This window comes from Oenanthe melanoleuca, chromosome 21 (assembly GCF_029582105.1).
Source record: "Oenanthe melanoleuca isolate GR-GAL-2019-014 chromosome 21, OMel1.0, whole genome shotgun sequence".
Taxonomy (NCBI): domain Eukaryota; kingdom Metazoa; phylum Chordata; class Aves; order Passeriformes; family Muscicapidae; genus Oenanthe; species Oenanthe melanoleuca.
Window position 1 is genome coordinate 2,200,986 of NC_079354.1, and position 20,818 is coordinate 2,221,803.

At 53.3% G+C, this 20,818-nt stretch overlaps 3 protein-coding genes across 3 annotated transcripts; 2 read left to right on the plus strand and 1 right to left on the minus strand.

The window, feature by feature from the left end:
* Positions 1-1,935: 1,935 nt before the first annotated feature.
* Positions 1,936-5,747, minus strand: C21H1orf50 (chromosome 21 C1orf50 homolog). Its single transcript, XM_056508182.1, has 4 exons — positions 5,549-5,747; positions 4,623-4,709; positions 3,504-3,635; positions 1,936-2,848 (listed from the first exon to the last, which is right to left on the minus strand). The coding sequence occupies exons 1-4, from the start codon at positions 5,711-5,713 to the stop codon at positions 2,657-2,659; spliced, it is 576 nt and encodes a 191-aa protein (XP_056364157.1). The 5' UTR covers positions 5,714-5,747; the 3' UTR covers positions 1,936-2,656.
* Positions 5,748-5,830: 83 nt separating this feature from the next.
* Positions 5,831-12,501, plus strand: P3H1 (prolyl 3-hydroxylase 1). Its single transcript, XM_056508183.1, has 15 exons — positions 5,831-6,386; positions 6,785-6,937; positions 7,096-7,285; positions 7,756-7,887; positions 8,526-8,665; positions 9,358-9,447; positions 9,558-9,610; positions 9,972-10,093; positions 10,260-10,387; positions 10,493-10,588; positions 10,697-10,847; positions 11,307-11,424; positions 11,609-11,684; positions 11,840-11,980; positions 12,052-12,501. The coding sequence occupies exons 1-15, from the start codon at positions 5,898-5,900 to the stop codon at positions 12,169-12,171; spliced, it is 2,199 nt and encodes a 732-aa protein (XP_056364158.1). The 5' UTR covers positions 5,831-5,897; the 3' UTR covers positions 12,172-12,501.
* Positions 12,502-13,730: 1,229 nt separating this feature from the next.
* CLDN19 (claudin 19) lies at positions 13,731-16,084 on the plus strand. Its single transcript, XM_056508185.1, is given in 5 exon segments — positions 13,731-13,953; positions 14,809-14,973; positions 15,206-15,293; positions 15,677-15,734; positions 15,736-16,084. Coding segments are annotated over 5 exon segments (633 nt in total). The 3' UTR covers positions 15,835-16,084.
* The last annotated feature ends 4,734 nt before the right edge of the window (positions 16,085-20,818 follow it).

Sequence of the window (20,818 nt, forward strand, 5' to 3'; positions counted from 1 at the left end):
TTGGATCTCTTAAATGAGCCCTGGTTAATCTGCATGGCCAAAGATGGAACAAAACCCACCCTGCCCAATGAAAAGGTATCAGGAGCATATCTGTGCCACCTTCTGCAAATATTGGCCATTCCTGATGATTCTGGAAAGAGACACTGCCTTCCAAATAATCTCACAGTTGCCCTGAGCACTCACACAAGAGCAAAGGAAGAGGAATATTTTCAAAAGAATTTTCAAGATGAAATGATGAATGGATGTCAGTGTCTCACTGTCTCTTCCAGCTGATTTTGGATGAAATCCCTGCCCTGTCAAGCACAAAGGCACCAGCTGGGTAGAGGCTGAGCCAAGTGGATGAGATCACAGACCTGGAGAGACCCTGGAGTCTCCCACAAGGCACCATCTCATCCTTCCTCCAGAAACCCATCCTCACTGCAAGCATCACAGGAGGCTCCACCTCAGCCTGCTGCCACCAGTTTCATCTTTGTGTCCCAGATTATGGGTTGCTTTGGCTCTAAAGCACCTTCCACTATTTCTGATGAAAGCTCAGTTCTTTGGCTTTAATTAGATCCCAACAGTGCCTAAGCAGTTTTGGGGGAATGGTTCCCCCTTTCCATCACCTGCAGCAGCCTCATTCCCCACTTCCCACAGTGCCAAGAACACTGAGCATGACTATGAGTTCATCACCTCAGTGTCCTGTCTCTTGAGACCTCCTTGGTGTTTTCATACAAAGCCATAGTGGTTTTGCTTTTTGGGGGCAAATCTAAGAGAAGGACTTGACAGTGCCTGGAGGAACTGCAGAACACTGATAAGTTATGGGTTATGGAAGGCCAGACACAAGTGGACACTTGTCCACTGCTGGACACAAATGACATCCCACCAAAGGCTACAGAAGTCCACAACCACTACCCCCAGTCCTCTGGTGCATGCCATGGTACAGATATTAATGATGGAAACAGATAAAACCAGGGCAGGAATCCCCACTTCCCAGAGGTGCATAAATCAACACAACTAAAGATTTGGTGTTGCTGTAATTAGCACCACACAAAGCCCATGCAGTAATTAACTTTCTCCCTTTCATGCTAGGATTTAATAGCATGCAGTAAAATCAGACCCAAGGTGATGAAACAAGCAGAGAAAAACTCTGCCAAATAAGACTTGATAAGGAATTAATTATAGCCTGGTCTAATACTGGTCTAATACTCCCACTAATAATAATAAACTGCTGTTAATGTGCCCTTGTGCTCCAAGTGAGGAAAGACATTGAGAAAAATGTCCCATATTGAATCCAAGGAGCAGTTTTCTGCCAAACAGAGGCTCAGCCATGCTGGGATGTAGGAGCTACTGCACTGGACAGAGCTGGGAGAAGAAAATTTGGGACAAAAAAAAAAAATCCTGGGTCGCTAGGGAGCTGCCCCAAACCTCCCAATCCTCTGTAATGCCAGAAGGAAACAGCTCTTCCCATGAGGAACTGTCAGTGCCAGCAGCCTTGAGCATCTCCCAAGGCAACTGCCAGTGCTTGGGGATGAGGACAGAGGGACACTAGAGGGACTGGAGGCAGGCTGTGTCCTGCAAAGGGGGAATAAATCCAGCAATGGCAAAACACAGTGACAGGGCTGGTCCCCAAGGGTGTCATTTCTGCAGATGTCAAGAGCAAGTCATGGGAGAATCTGACCAGATCTAATGTTACGTGCCAGGATCCAACCTGGACATCCTCTCTGTCAATAAATTCCAACTTTGGCTCCTCACAGAAGAGCAGGAAAGCTCCTGAAGAAGCCCTGTGCAGCTGGGCAGAGGGAGGATATCTCCTCAGCAACACTGATCCTTACTTTTCCCTAGTTTTCCTGGGTGGAAAAACATGCTGGAGGTGTCCTACCAGCTCCACATGCCACTAAGTCTCCCTGGCAAAGCTAAAGGTATTTTTGCCATGCAGGAAGAACACAGGGCCTGTCTTGGTGATACATGTGAGATCAACTGATTTATTTTACTCTCCCCACTGCTCTGGCATAAAGTCATTCAGTATCCTGTCTCTACCTGGCAGCTCATGCACTCAAATGCAAGGGGATGTGAAACACACATCATCTGAAGAGCACCTGAAGCCTGCATGGCACTTTTGAGGATGCTCTTTCCAGAGAAGAAAACTTCAGGTCACCCCATGTTAAGGGGTCTGAATGCCAGCTAAGGGATTCAGACCTGCTAGGACAGAGACCAGAAGAAGGGTCATCACAGCAGACCCTTTGCACAGGCTTTTGACCACTCTTCCCAGACCACAGAGCTCTCTAAACATGTGCATTTTAGTAAGGGGCAAAATGCAGTCCTGAGATCATTACCTGACACAAGCACTCGCAGTGAGGTACACCAGAGCCAGGCAGAGAGGAGATACTATTTTACAGCATTATCACATCAGTCCCAAGCATTTCTGCTTTTTGTTCCAAACACTCTTGGAACTCTCACCTCCTGGTATCACCTGCCTCTTGCAACAGCTTGGCATAGATCAATGAAGTAAATTATTCAATTACTAGAAAATCCAGTAATACTGAATGCAGAATTAGTCTCCTTAAAGCACAAAGCAATCAGCATTTTTGTTTCTTGGTCTCTTCCCTTGCCTGCCTTGGGCAGCATACAGGCACTGTGCCCCTGGCTCAGGGGCTCTGCTCAGGCAGTCCTGTGGTCACTTGTGTGACTTGGTCAGGCCCTGGAAGTTGGGCTCCGTGCACTGGGGCAGGGCTGCCTGCCGGTTCAGCAGCTTCTCCAGGGCAGTTATTTCAGCATCTCGTCTCTCTATGTCCTCAAAGGGAGTCCAGGACATGTCATACTGGAGCTTATAGGCACCGAGAAATTCATGGGGAGTGGTACCCCATTCCTGGTGGAGAAAAGAGAGATTTCATCAGTGGTCAGCTTCCCCAGGAGCTGGGCTGTGCTGTCCCTCAGCCCTACTACCTTCAAAGCAGTCCCAGCTACATGACCATCCTATTTTCTAACCTAAATATAGGCTCAGCTACCTTAAATCCATGATCAGGTCAAGCTTCAGCACTGCTGACACAGGGAGGCTTGTGGACACAAGATCTCCCTGATCTGCCCTGAAGCCTTCACCCTGCATGTAAGAAAAAGGGTAGTCTGGAAGGAGGAGACCTCCAAGACCACCCCCTTAGCTGCAGGAAACTCAGCCCCTGGGCTGAAGTACCAGAAGAGACCGTCCTGCCAGGTAGCCACACCAGCCAGGGAAGGCTCAGGGCATGTTCTTTACTTCCAGACAAAGAACCACAGGGACCAAAAGACAAAATTCAGGTCCATGCCCCAAAGGCCTTCTTGCCATTCTCCACCAAGAGCCAGAGAACTCCCTAAGATGGCTCTGGTTCCCTCAGACTAACCCGGAGCAAGGGCAAACACCAAACCTGAGCAGGGACCAACGAATGCCCCCATCAAACTGGTGCTTTTGCCTGAGCTCCTTATGTTCCCAAGCACCAGAAACAGAACTTTTTACCCCTCCCTCTTCTTCATGGGCTGTAACCACCCACCTTAGGAGACAGGATGGAGAAGTAGCGCTGCCCACTCTCCCGCCTGTACATGTAGTAAACATTTCCTGGCTTCTTCACAAGGTTGCAGGCCACTTGGTGCAGATCAGCATCCCTGTTAGCTTCATCCAAGACCTGGAATACAAAAATATCTTTACACTTGAAGTAAAATGACAACATGCTACTGCCTCTCAGCCATAGCCCCCAAGACACATCACTTGACCTATGGGTCATGAAGCCCTGATCTCCCTGGCATACAGGAAGGAGATGCTTTCCAAACAGATAATTTTTCCAATTCTTCCCTGTCAGCAGGACTTCAGAGAACCTCTGCACAGAGGTGGAGACACCTCTGCATCTCACCCCAGATTCCACCACATGCTGGGCTTATTCCTCATCTCCACACAGCTGCTGGAGTGAGGCCTTCCTGCTGTGCCCTGCAAGGGAAGGGGCAGAAGACAAAGGACAATTCATCTCCCCAGCTCCACCAGCTGACTGCTCCACTGCTCCAGCTCCACCAGTTAATGATTACATGATGTAATGGCCTCAATGGCAGTGAGCCAGTTGCAGTGACTGGCAGATCCTTCTCCACTCTGACTCCAGATTTCACCCCTAAGGGTGAAGGCTGGATTGATGAGCACAGCCAAGCCCTGCTGTGTGCTGCCGGGACCATCCTCACCACCAAATGAGCCAGGATAAACAGGAAAGCCAAGCTTATCATCAGGTAAGAGCTCATCTCTCCCAGGGCCTCAGATCCAGCTAGGGCCACATCTTCCCTTCACCAGATCCTTCCAAGAGCACAGTGCACACACAAGTCACCTGTTCCCAAACCACTCATCTCTCTCTGTCCTGACACCCAAACTGTTTTGGACCCCCTGCCCTTGCCCCCCTACTTTATTCAAAGTCCTTCCTGGTGTGCTCAGGGTGCAAGAAAAGCACCAGAATCAACCTTCCCCCATCTCCTTTGACACTGGACAATAAACCTCCTTATTTATCCATTGAACCTTCTCTACTCAGCTTCTAGCCCCAACTCACATCTGGGCCACAGCTCCTCCCAAATGCCCAGCAGATGAGATGCTCATCTCCCCAGGCAAGGCAATGAGCCTTGTGCCCATCCCCACTCACCTTCCGTGCCTGCTCCTGCAGGAGCCGGATCTGCTCAGCAATGACTGTCAGTTTGCTGCAGGCATTTGCTCGGACAAACTCATTGGCCTGGGAGAGAAAATCAGGGCTGGTCAGGATGGCAAGAACTGCAGCCCTCTGGACTGTGCTGAGCCAGCTATGGTCAAGCTCAAGGCATCAACAGAGCTGGGGGTGCAGGAGCTGTCCTGGCACTCCCAGGCAGGAGCAAGGACCAGGAGCTGTCTGGATAGGCTCAGGAGCAGTGAGAGGGAGCAGCAGGACATACTGGGAGGCAATGGCTTGGACTGGGAGGTAGTGGGATACACAGGGAGGAGGCAGTAGGACATACACTAAGCATTTAGGTGAACTGAGAAGCTCTGGGGGCACCACTGGAGATCAGCAGGATATACTATGAGGCACTGGGGAATAATATAACATACTGGAGCACACTGGGAGAACCAGTAGGACATTTCAGAAAAAACTGGGGTGGACTGAGAACCGGGATGGACTGGGAATCACTGAAGGCATCTGCACACGCTGCTGTGAACTGAAGATAGTGGGACACACTAGGAGGCAACAGGGCATACTGCGATGGTACTTCAGTGCGATGCTCTAGGAGTCACTGTGGGGCAGCAAGGCACAGTGGGAAGCACTGAAGTGCAGTGGGAGGTTCTTGAAACACCAACAGCGTAGGAACTCCGGGAAATACTGGTGGGGCACTGCGAAATACTAGGAGGGGACAGTGGGAGATGGTGGGAAACATCACAGGACACACCAGGAGACCTCCGGGGCCACCTGAGAGCAGCGGGACGTGCTGGGAAGCACCAAGGCCGCTGCCGGCTGAGAAGGTCCCGGAGACGGCCGGGTGGCAGCGGGCCAGCGAGCCCAGCCCTGCTCCCGCAGCCCCGCCGCTGGGACCCGGCCCTCACCTGCTGCACCTGCCGGGCCAGGACCACCAGGTCCCCGGGGTCCCCGACGCGGCCGGCACGGCCGGCTCTGCCCTCGACCAGGGCCAGCTCGGGACCGGCACCGGCACCGGGAGCGGGATCAGGACCGGGCCCGTCGTCCCCCGGCCCCACGCCGCCCTCCGCCATGGCCAGCACCGCCCGCTTCCGCCCGGCGGGCAGGTTTCCGCTGAGGCGTCAGCACGCACCGCGAGGGGCGCGGCCATGGCGGCTGTGCTGCGCTGATTGGGCGGTGGGCGGGGCGCAGGGGGCGGAGCCGGTGCCGCTCCGGTGCCCGGGGCGGGTGGTGCCGCGGCCCGTCCGCCGATCGGACATGGCGCCGCCGCCGCCACCGCTTCTGCTCTTGCTGCTGCCGCCGCTGTTGATGGCGCTGCTGGCGGGGGCGGCCACGCCACCGGACCTGGTCCCGGTCCCGACCCTGGCACCGTCAGACCCGCCGTTGCCCGCGCAGTCGGCGGACGCGCTGTTCGCCGCCGGTGCTGAGGCGTACTCGCGGGGGGACTGGCCCGCCGTAGTGCTGCAGATGGAGCGGGCGCTGCGGGCGCGGGCCGCCGTGCGCTCCCGCCTGGTGCGGTGCCGCCTGCACTGCGCCAACGCCACAGCGGGGCCGGCGGAGGGCGCCGAGTCCCAGCCCGACCCGGTGCTCCGGGACCTGTGGTTCTTTCGGACGCTGCTTCGCCGTGCCGCCTGCCTGCGGGGCTGCGGGCCCGCCGCGCCCTCCCGGTACCGCCTGGGCGAGGAGGTGGACCGGGAGTTCGTCCGCCGCAGCCCCTACAACTACCTCCAGGTCGCCTATTTCAAGGTGCGGCACCGGCAGCGGCAGCGGGGAAGGGAAGAGAAGGGCAGGGAAGGGGGTGTCCCGCTACGACGGGTTTTGGGACGGGCGGGATGCACGGAGGATCCCGGAATCAGGCGAGAGGATGGACGGGGTGGTACCGGGTGAACCGGCCGGTGGCGATGCCGGTCCCGGGCCGCCGGGAGGGCTCGGTGTCTGTCCCGGCGGAGTGGGGTTGCCGCCGGCAGTCCCGACATTGCTCCCCCTTCGCGCTCCCCCCCTTCGCGCTCCCCCCACCAGTGCCACGTCGGAGCTCGGCGGAGCCGCCCCTGTCACCGCCCCCCATCGCGGCCCGGGATGCCCGGGCACGGCTGTCCCCTCCGCCCCGCGGGGAAGCTGCGCTGTCTCACCCCCGTCCCGCGCAGATGAACCGGCCGGCGCAGGCGGCGGCAGCCGCTCACACCTTCTTCGTGGCCAACCCCGGGCACCAGGAGATGAGGCAGAACCTGGAGTACTACCAGGCCATGGTGGGAGTCCACGAGGATGACTTCACTGACCTGGAGGCCAAACCTCACCTGGTGAGACCCTCCCCTCCCAAAGCCCCTGTGGAACCCAGGGCCATCACAGCACAGCTGCTGGCTCAGAGTTCATGAGATGCCATTGTGCTGGGGATGAAGTGATCCATAACGGGGAGTGGAGCACTGAGATCCCTTCATCGTTTCTCCTCCCTCCACAGAGGGAGTTCCAGCTGGGCGTCCGGTTTTACACAGAGGAGCAGCCAGCTGCTGCCATCCTGCACCTGGAGAAGGCCCTGGAGCAGTACTTTGTGGCAGACACCGAGTGCCGCGCTCTCTGCGAGGGACCGTACGACTACGAGGGCTACAACTACCTGGAGTACAACGCAGACCTGTTCCAGGCCATTACAGGTGGGAGCCATGCCTGTGTCCTGTCACAAGAGCTGAGTACAATTCCTGGGGAGTTGTTCCACAAAGACTTGGGGTGGGGGTAGGGCGTCCCTAGAGAGTAGAAACTCCATCCTAGCTTTCACTAGGGAAGGTATGGCCTGTAAGTGGCAGGAGGTGTTTACCTGCACTTAGCACTAGGAATGCCCAGGAATCCTCCAAATTCCAGAGGAATGCAGAAAGATAGAAGAGAGACCAGTAGAGGGTCACCAGGATGTGATGGGACATTGAGGATGGCTCCTCTTGTCCTGAGAGAGCCCCACAACCCCACCACTGATCAACTCAGAGGTGGACAACCCCCATCTCTGAGGGTTTTCCACTGTCAAAAAGCTTGCAACCCCCCCAGTATGAGCAGGAGTTTGGACACCCCTCAGGGTCCTGCCCAGCAGCCCTTGGGTGACAGTGAGCAGTGACACAGAGTTTTTCTCTGCCAGATCACTCCATGCAGGTGCTGAGCTGCAAGCAGGGCTGTGTCACAGAGCTGGCCTCACAGCCTGGCCTGGAGAAGCCTCTGGAGGATTTCCTGCCCTCACACTTCAACTACCTGCAGTTTGCCTACTACAACAGTAAGCAGCTCCTCACCCCATCCTCTGTGGTTGTCAGCACTGGGCACTCAACTCTGCAAGGGCTGAAATTGTGGATCCTCAGAGTGGTTTGGGTGGGGAAAGGACCTTCAAAAATAATCTCATCAGTCCAGCCAAAGATGAAGGGACATCATTGGTCACTCAGATCTCCCAGAGCCCCATCCAACCCAGTCTTTAACACTCTGGGCAGTCTGTGCCAGGGCCTCACCACTCTTATCAGAGTAAATTCTCTCCTTATGCCAACCTAATGGTGTCCTTCTTCAGTTTAAGACAATTCCCCTTGTCCTGTCCCTATAAACCTTGATAAAGAGTTGTCTTTATATCTCTTGTGGCTGCTCTTGGTATGGGAAGGCCATAAGATTTCTCATGTCCAGGTTCAACAAGCCCAGTTCTCTCAGCCTTTCTTCACAGAGGAACTCCAGTCCTCTGACCATTTTTGTGGCCTCCTCTGGACCCTCTCTAATATCCTTATGCTGGGGAACCCAGAAGTGGAGGCAGCACTGCAAGTGGCATCTGTTTGGAACACAAGGACTATGTCTCTCATCTCTCCTCCACACCTGTGTTTGTTGTGCCTCCAGTGACCTTGGACATGCCATTAACAGCCCTGTTTCTCATTGCAGATGGGAATTATGAAAAAGCCATTGAATGTGCCAAAACCTATTTGCTCTTCTTCCCACATGATGAGGTGATGAACCAAAATTTGGCCTATTACACTGCTGTGCTGGGAGAAAACCTGGCTAGACCCATCCAACCACGAGAGGTGAGCAATCAGTGGGATGAACAGTTGCAGGGACATCTCCTCACTGGGGACCTTTGCAGAAGTCGTAGACTCTCCTTCATGCCAGCTACTGAAGGTGGACAGGAATGGGTGGATTTAAGGCTGGACAAGCTGGAAAATAGCTGAAAAGCTGAAAAACCTCACTGGCAAAATGTCTCAGGCCAAGTGAAGCTGGATGACTGGCACACAAGGACCCATGCCTGAGAAAGGGGGCTGTGAGAGGCAGGTGGACAATCTTTTAGGAGGATCTGAACCACCTCTGCTGCACTTTTCCACAACTGAAGTGAAATTGCTTAAAAAGGAGAGAATTTGGCTTCAAAATAGCCAGATCTGGATGGCCAGGTCCTGCCTGGGATGTGATAGGCATGGATGGGAGTCTGCCCCACACCAGTTGGAGTAGGGGAAGGGAATCTGCTCCTAAAGAGCCTCCTGCAGAAGGGATACACATGTACCTCTGCTCAACTGTCACCTCACCAGGACTTGTCCACAGGGAAGTTCAGATAGGATGGGAAAAGCCACTTCCTTCCCAGCTGCCAGATGAAGCAGGAAACCAGGCTGTGGGTCTGGAGCAAGGACCACAGGAATGGTGCAAACCTGCACCTTCCTGGCCACACTTGGAGTCTTTCAGAACCCTCCTGCTGTACCTCACCCTGTCCTTCTGCCCCTTGCCGCAGGAGATCCAGGTGTATCACCAGCGGAGCCTGATGGAGAAGGAGCTGCTCTTCTTCAGCTACGACGTCTTTGGCATCCCTTTTGTGGACCCGGTGGGTGGTGTGAGACCAGGGGGATGGGGTGGCCAGATGGATAGCAGATGAGGGGTCTGTGACCTGGCCAGATCCTTGTCCAGCTCCTGATGTTACTCCTCTGTCTGCAGGACACATGGACACCTGAAGAGGTGATACCAAAAAGACTGCGAGAGAAACAGAAGTGAGTGCTGTCCCCAGCTGAGCTCACCCGTGGGGGTCTGACAGGACAAACCCTTCTTCCTCTGTGGGCTTTGGGCCAAAGGCCATGGCATAGAGCTTCTGCCAGGGGAACTTTTGTTGTTGGGACTGGAAGAGGCTGCTGGAGGGCAGAACTTTACTTCCCATCAGTCCATGGGATGATGGGCACATGTAGGTCACCCCAACACCCCCGAGTGAGGGGTGCATTGAGGTGACTCTCTCCAGTCTAGGTGCCAGCTCTGTTACTGGCACCTGAGACAACTTGTCCTACCCTTGTCATAGTGGCCCTCATTTCTGATGTGGGGATAAGTGGGTGGTGGTGCTGATGGCTGCTGCGTGCCCAGGGTGGAGCGGGAGACAGCAGCACGCATCTCGGAGGAAATCGGCAACCTCATGAAGGAGATCGAGACACTGGTGGAGGAGAAGGCCAAGGAGTCTGCTGACATGAGCAAGTTCATCCGAGAAGGTGGAGAAGGCCAGGAGGGGAGGTGGGATGGGGACCTTGGTGACCCCTGCTGCCAGCTCACAGTCCCTGCACACATGGGTGGCAGCAGGAGCAGATGGTGGGACCACAGCTTCCCCCAGCCACCCCAGATTGGTGACATCTATCCCCGTGTCCATTTGTGCCACAGGAGGCCCTCTGGTGTATGAAGGAGCCAGTGTCACCATGAGCTCCAAGGCCCTGAATGGCTCCCAGCGTGTTGTGGTGGATGGAGTCCTTTCTGCTGAGGAGTGCCAAGAACTGCAGAGACTCACTAATGTGAGTGCAAGGACTGGTGGAGCTGGCAGGGATGGGCAGAGGATGCTGGGGGGTCCCATCCTGCAGCTCAGACATCAGACCAGTAACTGTGATTGGGTTTTGCAGGCAGCTGCCTCGGCTGGAGATGGCTATCGGGGGAAGACCTCTCCTCACACTCCCAGTGAGACCTTCTATGGCGTGACTGTCCTCAAGGCCCTCAAGGTTGGGGTGGCTGTGTGGAGAAACAGGCTGTGAGGACAAGGGAGGGTAGTTTTGGGGCAGGTGGTTGCTGGGCTGGGGCTGAGCCCCTGTCCTGTCTGTGCCCCACAGCTGGGCCAGGAGGGCAAGGTGCCCCTGCACAGTGCCTACTTGTACTACAACGTGACGGAGAAGGTGCGGCACATGATGGAGTCCTACTTCCGCCTGGAGGTGCCGCTGCACTTCTCCTACTCACACCTGGTGTGCCGCACTGCCATCGATGGTGAGTGTGGCCAGAGAGGCAGTTCTGGTCCTGTCTGGATCTCCTCTAACAGCTGGAGTGGTCTTGGACCTTTCTTTGGAGACCTTCTTGCTACTCCCTAACCCACTCTTCCCAGGAGAGTATAGGAAGCTTGTCCTTAAGCCTAGTTTGGGAAGATGAGCAGCAGCTCTGCTGGTTGCCTCTAATGGGGTAGATGGTTTCATGCCATACAGGATTTCGTCACTCTGAGGCATTTTGGGATGGGTGCTGAGAGAGGCTGTGCCTGGAGGGCCATGGAAATGCTGTGGGACAAGTCAACAGCATTTTATGCCACCTAAATGGCCTTGCACGATCCACACTCCAGCAAGTGGGAGTGCTTTAGGCTACATGTGACTTTCTTGTCATCTCCAAGCACAGGATAATTGGGGATGGACCCTGTTCTTGCACAGAGGAGTCCTGACATGCCCTGTTCTACCCTAGAGAAGCAAGAAGGTCGGAGTGACAACAGCCACGAGGTGCATGTGGACAACTGCATTCTCAATGCAGAGGCACGGGTGTGCGTGAAGGAACCCCCAGCCTACACTTTCCGGGATTACAGGTACTGCTGGTGGCTGTTAGCTGCAGCTCCCCACCCAAGAGTACCATGATTTGGCACCTGGGCTGGGAGGAGCAAGGTAGGAGGACACCAAACCTGGGCTTTCCTGCCTCTGGCTCTTGCTATGGTGTTGGGGAACTCTGGTGATGGTTGCTTGTCACCTCCATTTGTCCCCTGCTTCCTTTAGTGCAATTCTCTACCTCAATGGGGACTTTGAAGGAGGAGCTTTCTACTTCACCGAGCTGGATGCCAAGACTGAGACTGTGAGTAGCTCAGCTCTGAGGATCCATGTGCAGCACCAAATCCAGCTCCTGCCTGTTGGCCCTGTCCCCTGGGAACATCCCCTGAACCACTGCAAAACATGAATCTGGGTTGAGGGGATCCAACTCACCCCTGACTGGGCTCCCACCTTTGACAGGCGGAGGTCCAGCCGCAGTGTGGCCGTGCTGTGGGCTTCTCCTCTGGCTCAGAGAACCCCCATGGGGTGAAGGCTGTGACCAAGGGCCAGCGCTGTGCCATTGCCCTCTGGTTCACCCTGGACCCTCGGCACAGCGAGCGGGTAAGCTCCTTCCCAGCAGCACTGAGGGGATTTGGGTGGGACTGTGCTTACCACCATGACTCTGCCCACAGGAGCGTGTGCAGGCAGATGATCTGGTGAAGATGCTTTTCGGCATGGAAGAGGGGGATTTGGAGCCAGAGCCGGAGGAGGAATCACCAGCTGCCATTGTAGTGGAGAAGGATGAGTTGTGACATCCTACAGGAACCAGGATGTCTTTGCTGGGACTAGTCATGTCAGCATTGTGGCTTCTGGCTGCAGAGTCATAAGGGTGACATGTGGGACCCCCTCTGCTCCCAACCCAGTTGGAATGGGGCTTTGGGGAATGCCGTGTACTACCCCTGAAGCATCCAGCATCGCTCTGCAGAGCTGACCTGGGGTGGGTGATATGGGGACAAGGGAGGGATGCTGTCTTAGGGGTGGAGCCCTGGTGCCAGTGGGTGCAGATGTGTGCCTTTCCTGAACTTGCAGCTATTTAAGTGCCTTCTACAGAAAATGGGTGAATAAAGGTATTTTTTTCCTAAGCTGTTGCTTTCTGAGTGGGGACTGAAGGCTGGTGCCTTTGGCTGTTTTAAGTGTTGGGTGCAACCTTCCGTCCTGGCAAATATCTACCCAAGAGTACTGTAGCCCTGTAGCCTCACAAAGGTGTTTGGGAGGACAAGGTGCCCCAGAGGTAGTAGGGACAATGCAATCTCCAGCTGAGCATCCCCTGGACCCTGCTGCCATAGCGTGGGAAGGAACCCACCATTCCAGGGAGGAGGGAACCGTCCTTGAACAAGAAGGACATTGAGCACCCTGGCAGCCCCAGACAGGGCATTGAATTGTTCCCGAAGATGTCTGGCCATTACCATAACCATCCTGGGAATGTGGGCAAATAAATCCTGCCACCCAGCCACCCAGCACCCCCATCCCACTTGGAGGGCCATTCAGCAGTGGGGTGGGATGGGGGTCTGGAGGATGATTTCTCCGGGATGAACACACGGTCCCAGTGGAGGCTGCCCACCAGCCGAGCATCCACCCCCAGCTGCCCGAGCGCGTGAGCGGACTGCTGATGAGGCCTTGGCTGTTAACGATTGCCAGGTCCTGGGGCTGCAATGGGCTTGGTGTCACCGGGGCGGTGGCACGTGTTCCCCACACCCCCTGTCCCTCTCCTGCAGGCGTACTCCACTGACAATGGCTTCTCTTGTTGCTGCCATGGTGGCATGGAGTGCCTGAATTCCCTCACGGAATGAACCGCGTCCTTGCTCCCTGCTGAATTCCCGCAGTGACCCTGGGGGCTCCCAGCCCAGGGCAGGGGTCCGGGATGGCAACTTCCCACACACCGCCGGCTGTTGGGGAGCCCCGTTTTCCCATTATCCTTACACTGTCGTTTGAGGGGTTCCCGTCTCCCTCAACACCTACATCTCTCCTGTAGGACCTAAATACCCTCCATGTTCTAAATCTTTCCCCTAAGACCATATATATTCTTCCCTCTAGGAATTGCCTCAAACCCCAACTCACTCTCCTCAGACTCACATCTCTCCCTCAGACCCAATGCTCTTCCCAGCGCCCCCGCTCCTAATTCCCGCCTCCCGGCACCCAATTCCCCGTTATCCACAACCCTCCCACTCGAGACTCAAATTCCCCTCTCCAGAGACCTAAATCTCTGCCTTCACCTCAACTCCTCCCCCGGCGCTGCTCCCGCCCCGTCTTTCCCCTCAGAGCCCCCCTGCGGCCTTTCCCTCCCCTCAGGCGGGCCGGGCGGGCGGCGGCGATGGGCGGCGGGGCTCGGGAGCTGGCCGGGTACCTGGCGGCCCTGGCCGGCTGGGTGGCAGCGCTGGCGGCCGCCGTGCTGCCGCACTGGAGGCAGAGCTCGTACGCCGGGGACGCCATCATCACGGCCGTGGGGCTCCATGAGGGGCTGTGGATGAGCTGCGCTGCCCAGAGCACCGGGCAGGTCCAGTGCCGCCTGCACGACTCACTGCTCTCGCTCGAAGGTGGGTACGGGATCACCCCGCTTCCTTGCCTGGCTCTAGTCCCCCCTCCCCGCCTTGGGTCTGAGCTCCCCCGGGATCCTGAGCTGCTTTGCCCCCCTGTGAGTCTGAGCCCTGCTGTGGGTTTGACCCTCCCCTATATTATATAGCTCTGAGCGCCTCTCTGTGTTTGAACCCACCTGTATGGGTTTGAGCACACATCCCCAGCAAGTCTGTACCCTCTTCAGGTGTGGATGCTCCCTTCCCCTGTGGATCTGAGCAGCCCTGGCCCTTCCTGGAGCCTGAGTCACCTTCAGGTCCAATTCCTTCTTATCCCCACCCTGTTGTTGGTCTAAACCCCTCAGAAGGGTCTGAGTCCACTTATCCACTGAGCTGATTCTCGATGTGTCCAGGCTTCCCTCTCCACCTGTGTTGCTCCCCAACCTCCCTATCCCAGGACTGAGCGTCTCTTGGTCCTGTGGGTTTGACCCCTCCGTGTGGCTGGGGACACTCCTGGCCCCAGCAGGTTTCAGCTCCAATGTGGGCATCACATTTAGATACCAGCAGTGCCCCATGGGGACATCCAAACCCCCCACTCCCTGTCTGCGTGTCACCCTTTTGGCATTTGGTGACTGTGGTGCTGCTCCAGGCAAGGTGTTTCCCAGCCCAGCCTAGTCATGACCAAGATGAGGTTGGGAAGGGATGAGCTGAGTTGAGGTCTCTGTATATACCAGGTGGGGAGGATATGATATGGGAGCTGCACAGCAAGGACAGGGCTAAGGACAGGTCCATCACCAGCATGGAGCAGTGACCTTGCTTCCCGTGCCCAGCTGTGCTCAAAGGCACCTGCTGGGAGCAGTTTTTCTTCCCCCCTTGCAGTTCACATCCAGACTTGCCGGGCTCTCATGGTCATTTCTCTCCTCCTGGGCTTCTTTGGCATCATCGTGAGCGTGGTGGGCATGAAGTGCACGAAAGTTGGGGAGGAGGATCCTGTCACCAAGAGCCGCATAGCTGTTGCTGGAGGTGTCCTCTTTGTTCTCTCTGGTAAGGCAGCTCTAGCCTTTGTACATCACTGCTGCAGGAATCCTCCAACACCTTTTGGCACTGACAGAGGAAGGGGAGCAGTTTGGTGAGGGCTGGCTGTCACTGACAGTCAATGTTTGATGTCTAGTGGAACAGCTAGACAACCTTTTCACTGCAGGGGCTTTGGGTTAGGTGATCTTTAAAGGTCCCTCCCAACCCAAAACATTCTGTGACTCCATGATTCTGTGCCCAGGTCTGTGCACATTGGCTGCAGTGTCCTTGTATGCAACACAGGTGACCTATGAGTTCTTCAGAGAGAGCACCATCCCCATCAACGCTAGGTAAGAGCCTGGCTCTGAATCCTGCCTTGTCCCTGCACTTCCCACTGGACCTTCCCTTGCTGGTTCTGGGCCAATGTGCCCCACAGGTGGGACCTCTGCCAGCCCTTGCTGCCACCTTGCAGTAGATGAAAAGCTTTAGTCGTTAGCAGCTAGGACAGGGTAGTGGTGCACATGTGGAATTTCAGCCCAGGGAAGGATTAAAAGATGGGGACGCATGGGGGCTGGATACAACCAACAGGAAAGATGGGGATGGAGAGGGAAAACCAAAATCTGCTTAAGCATCATTATCACCTCATCAGGGCTTCGAGCACCCTATTGCCCATCTCAGTTTGCACCTCTGCCTCTCTGCCCCTCCCTGATGCTCCCTGCCCCTCTCACCGCAGGTACGAATTCGGCTCTGCTCTCTTCGTGGGCTGGGGGGCCGCCAGCCTCTCCATGTTGGGGGGGGTCCCTCCTGTGCTGCTCCTGCCCTGCCAAGGAGCGCCGAGGACAGCAGTACCACCGGCAGCCACAGCCCTCCACGGCCCGGGAGTATGTCTGAGCCCAGCCCTGCCCTCCTGCTGCACAGTGCCTCTCTCCCTCCCAAAAATAGGCAAGACCCTGGTGCTCCCACCCTGCCTGGACCCTGAATGCCCCGTGAGACCTTTCTCCTCCTCATCTTCCAGGTTTCAGCAGAGTTTTCAGTGCCAGCCTCTGAAATAGAGGCTTTAAGTGTCACACCTCAGTGTTCTCAGCTGGGCGGGGTGGCACCCCCAGCCTGGCATTGTGGTCAGGCTGAGTCTGTCCGTCTGTCTGTCCCAGGGATGCTATGGGGGTGAGCAGGGACACTGAAGCCTGTGCCACAGGGGCACAGAGCCAAGCCCACGGGGGTGTGCTGCACAGAAGTGCTTTGTCCCATGGCCACCCCTCTCCCACACCCTGTTCTCAGAGGCTGGCAGGGAGGAGAGCCAGTGCTTGGTTCTCCTGGGACGAGGTTTTCACTTCTAACAGCACCAGCCCAGCTCAGGGTTCAGGCATACCCTTGGCAGAGGGATGTTTTCAGGGTGCAGCATTCCCCTGCCTCATTGTTACTGAAAAGCAGCACTTTTAAAATGATTATTAATTATTATTGATTCCTGCCTGAAGGCCAGCTGCTCCAGCTGAGCTCTGCCAGCCCAAACCTGCCTTGGGCTTGTTCCTGTCCAGGACCAGGCTGTGCCTTGTTAAACCTAATAAATGGGTTTAGGCAAATTAAAGCAGCTAAAAGGGGCTCTGAACACAAAGGATTTGTTTTTACTTTTGATGCCCAACACAACCATTTTGAGTGGCAGGTGGACAGAGCCCTGAATTTTGGTGCCTCCCTGCTGGGTCCAAATCCCTCTTCCCCACCAGGATCCCCTGGAACTGGCAGTGAAGGTTCCAAACACAACCTGCTAATTGCCTCCACCACTTTGTACCTCTGTTCTATTGCTACTAATTGTTTTGCAACTGCCAAAGCTCCAACTTATCTGTAAACCCTCCAAACTCCCTGTACTCCATCCCTGCTGCAGGTGTTGTGCCAACCAACAGACAGGGCAGGACACTGGAAATTATACAAACAGCTTCACTATCTGTTTTTTTACTATTTAATTTTTAAACCCAAATATGAAGAGAGAACTGGGTTTTAAAATTTTGTTTTGCTTTATTTTTATTTTATTTTATTTTATTTTATTTTATTTTATTTTATTTTATTTTATTTTATTTTATTTTATTTTATTTTATTTTATTTTATTTTATTTTATTTTTCTCTGTTTTATTTGGTTCTATTTTTTTACTTTATTTTATTTTTATTTTTTTTTCTGTTTTTTTTGGTTCTATTTTATTTTACTCTATTTTATTTTATTTTTTTTTATCAATTTTATTTTCTTTCACTCTATTTTATTTTCTTTCCCTCTATTTGATGTTATGCCCATGCCCAGGTCTGAGTCCCTGCCTGTGCTGGAGGAGAAGCAATGCTATTTTTTCCCCAGGGGAAAAATCTCTCTCCCTGGCATTAACTGCCTTTTTTTCTTTTAAAGTGCAGCCCCCCTGTAAAACTGTGTCCTGCACCCCTCAGGGAGAGCAGTGCTTGTATGCTGGCATCACCCATCAGGGGCTGAACCCACATTTTGGGTTTCCCCCCAAAAAACACCAGCCAAAGCCACTGCAGTGAGGATTGAAAAGGAACCTTGTGCTTTAAAACAAACAAACCCAACAACAACAAATCAAAATCAATTATGAGGGCATTTTTATATTTCAGTGTAAAGAATGTTTTTATTCTATTAATATAAATTCCATCAACTTTTCTATGGGATGCATGGCCTTGGAAATGGGACAGGTGGGGATTTTTAAATGCTTTTTTTTTCTTTTTTTTTTTTTTTTCTCTTTCTTTTTGTACTAAAAATTGTGACTCGGTGGTATTAAAATATTTTCAATCATGGGCATCTTTCTGGAACTGTCTCTTTGATCTCCCCTCACTCCCCATCTGGACCAGTCCCCTCCAGTGACTCCAGTGCTGGTTCAGAGCCACTTCTGCAGTGTGGAGGAGCCTCTCCCCCATCCTCAGCAGTTCTTGCCCTCCTGAATATATTGTGCCTTTTACCACGTGTTGCTCTCAAAGGTGGGGATGTGACCTTACAAAATCTCTTAAATTAAGGTTAAACCCCTGGGAATCAGCTTGGCTCCTCCACAAGTCTCTTCCCAAGGCTGAAATGCCACCAGCATCTTCCACTCTTCTGACTCCTCATAGCTAAAGTCTTCCTGTTTTCTCCCATTTCCCATGAATGCAGAGCTGACTTGTGCCTAATTGGTATTTGCTAATTTAAACTGATTTTTACTCCCCTAGGCAGGGACATGACCCCTGCTGTGCATGTTTTTCTTCAGAGATCATGTTTTCCAGCCAGGTATTTGCATGGCTGCTGTGTTGTCTCAGCATCCTCATCCTGCCCCTGGTCCAGAAATACATCCCATCCCACCTCAAACCCAGGGACTTGCTGTCCTTGGTGGTTGCTGTGACATCTCCAAGGTCACCTGGGGATGGACACCCAGGCTAGGAGCACATCAAAGAGGGGGATCTGCCTTTGTTCACAGCACAGGCAGGCTAAAGCAGAGTTTCCCCTCTCCAACACACATCTTTTGGTCATTAAACCAGTTTAATGAGCAGTATTGAGCTTTTGGGTCATACCTCTGATTTCAGCCAAATCCCTGGGAAATAACAGTCATTTTTAAACAGGCAGAAATGAGGGAAAAAGACCCCCACACAAAGGCATGCAGAAGGACTTTTCTCACCCCTCTGAGACATGGCTGTTTGAATTTGGTGGTGTTTTTAATAATTCTTATTTACTGTCCTGCCCCTACAGCATCTTCCAAGTCCTCTCTAGTTCTCTGAGATGATCCCATCTTAAGAAAACATCTTTCTTTTTTTTTGTTTTTCCCTTCCAGCCACAGCTGGGTTTTTATTACAATATTTGCTAAAGTTCAAGGTTTGGGTCTTGTCAGTACTTTTTTAACACATGGTTTTGACAAACCTTATGATACCCAGGATCTGATTTTCACTGTCATTAACCCGAGAAAGGAGCTTAATCATTTGACTACTGCTAGTTCTTCTCTTCCTGCCTCTTTTCACCCCCAAAAAGCTTGACAAGGCAGATTAGTTTGATACATCATAAAATGAATGTTTAGAAGGGCAGAAAATATAAATACACCTATTTTATAGGTGTTACCAAGACCATGGAGGTACAGTTTTATATCACTTGGAGTCACACATGTATTTCATGTGTCCAAGAGCCATAAATTCCTGAGCTGTAAAGGTTGGGAAATGAAGGTTCACAAACCCTTCTGAACATTTTTGGCCCTAATGCACTCCTACATTCCAAAGCATTAGACCTGCCATGTGCCAGAATTCTGGAAAAATAGGATAACTCAAAGTCCCAGGAATCTCACACATCAGGCTCCTGGGCAGGGCTGAAGGATTTGCCAAGGTTGGTGTTTTGCCAAAATGCCCATAGCAAAATGCTGCAGAGGATTACCTAGAGGGGGAAAAAAAACCAAAAACCACAACAAAAACCAAAGCCATCCTAAAAACCCAAGCACACCTCAACTATGACCCACAGAATGGAAATGTGAGTGTTTTCCATGGGTCTGAGAGATGAGGGTGAGCCATGAGGCACAGCTGAGCCCAGGGATGCTCAGAGGGTGCTGTAGCACAAATCCTGTGTAATGCCCAAGGAGGAGGGGATTAGAGAACAAACCTGAAGTTTTTAGGGCAGCTGCAAGTGCCAGACAGCTGAGTGCTGCTGCCCAGGGCCACAGGCACCTCCCTGGGGGCTGACCAGAGGTGGTGCCTGAGCCATTGCCACTGCGGTGCTTTTCACTTGTTTTCTGCTTAATGGAGAAAAAAGAAAGGTCTTAATTACCAGCCAAAGAGGTTCATTATCACCCTGGCACTCCAGCTCCTTTCTTTGGCTCCTTCCAACCCTCTGAACTCTGGTACCACTCCTGAACCTTAGGCCACTTCAGTGTCTTAGGCCACTCATTCTTAGGCAGTAATTGAAAGGTCTAATTAGAAAACAGGGATTATTTATCGAGGACACATAGTCCCCCACCTGGGGAGAGCTCCCAGCAGGTTTCCACCGGTTTCCCCATGTGACATTTTTGGGGAGGCTCCATTGCCAGCCTATGACTGCTCTAACTGCAGGGATGCCCATCACATCTCAGAGCACAAAGCCCAGCTGACGTGGCTTGGACAAACCTTAAATAGCTCAGTGCAAGCTCCAGCTGGTGCTGAGTATCCCTGACTCCATTGCATGAATCAGGATCCTGTCCCATCAGCACTTCCAGACCTACATCCCTTTCCCAAATCAGCAGCAGCAAAGAGATTCTGTCACCATCCCACTGCAACAAGGATGAGCCTGTGGTGAAGGTAATGCTCCCTTTTGTTATCAACAAGGTTTAGAGCTGATCTTTCCCAGCTTAAGAATTTCTTTCTCTTCCATTTTTTTTTCCTTGCTTATATAATTGAAGTGGCTGGACAGATTTTTTTCAGACTTCAAAAAAGATGGGGTCTAGCAGAAATAAATAAGGTTCTGGGGAGTTAGCTCAGAAGGGAGCCTGGGGAATTTTTAAAAATTATTGTAAATTGGGGTATGAGAGACTGCCCACGTGGAGTGAAGCTGATGGAAATGATCAGAGATGATGGGAGAGTGATGCCTCTACTCCCAGTGACATCCCAAGAGGGGATATGGGGGGAGAAGGGGCACGCTGGTTGTGGGGACCCTCCTTCCCACCTCTGCCCCACAGCGAGCCTGTGCCATGCCAGGTGTGCATCCTCTGGCTGGAGGTGCTAAAGCTGGTGATGATGAGCTATCATCTCATGGTAATTAATCCATGTAGCTCAAACTCATCTGGACAATTTGTATGAACCCTGTCAAAGGGCTGTTGCAGTGGTTGCAATTTCAGGCAGTAAAATATTTGGCATTTTGGGTTGCAAAACATGATAAAGTGGGATTCCTGCCCAGGGTTTGCAGATA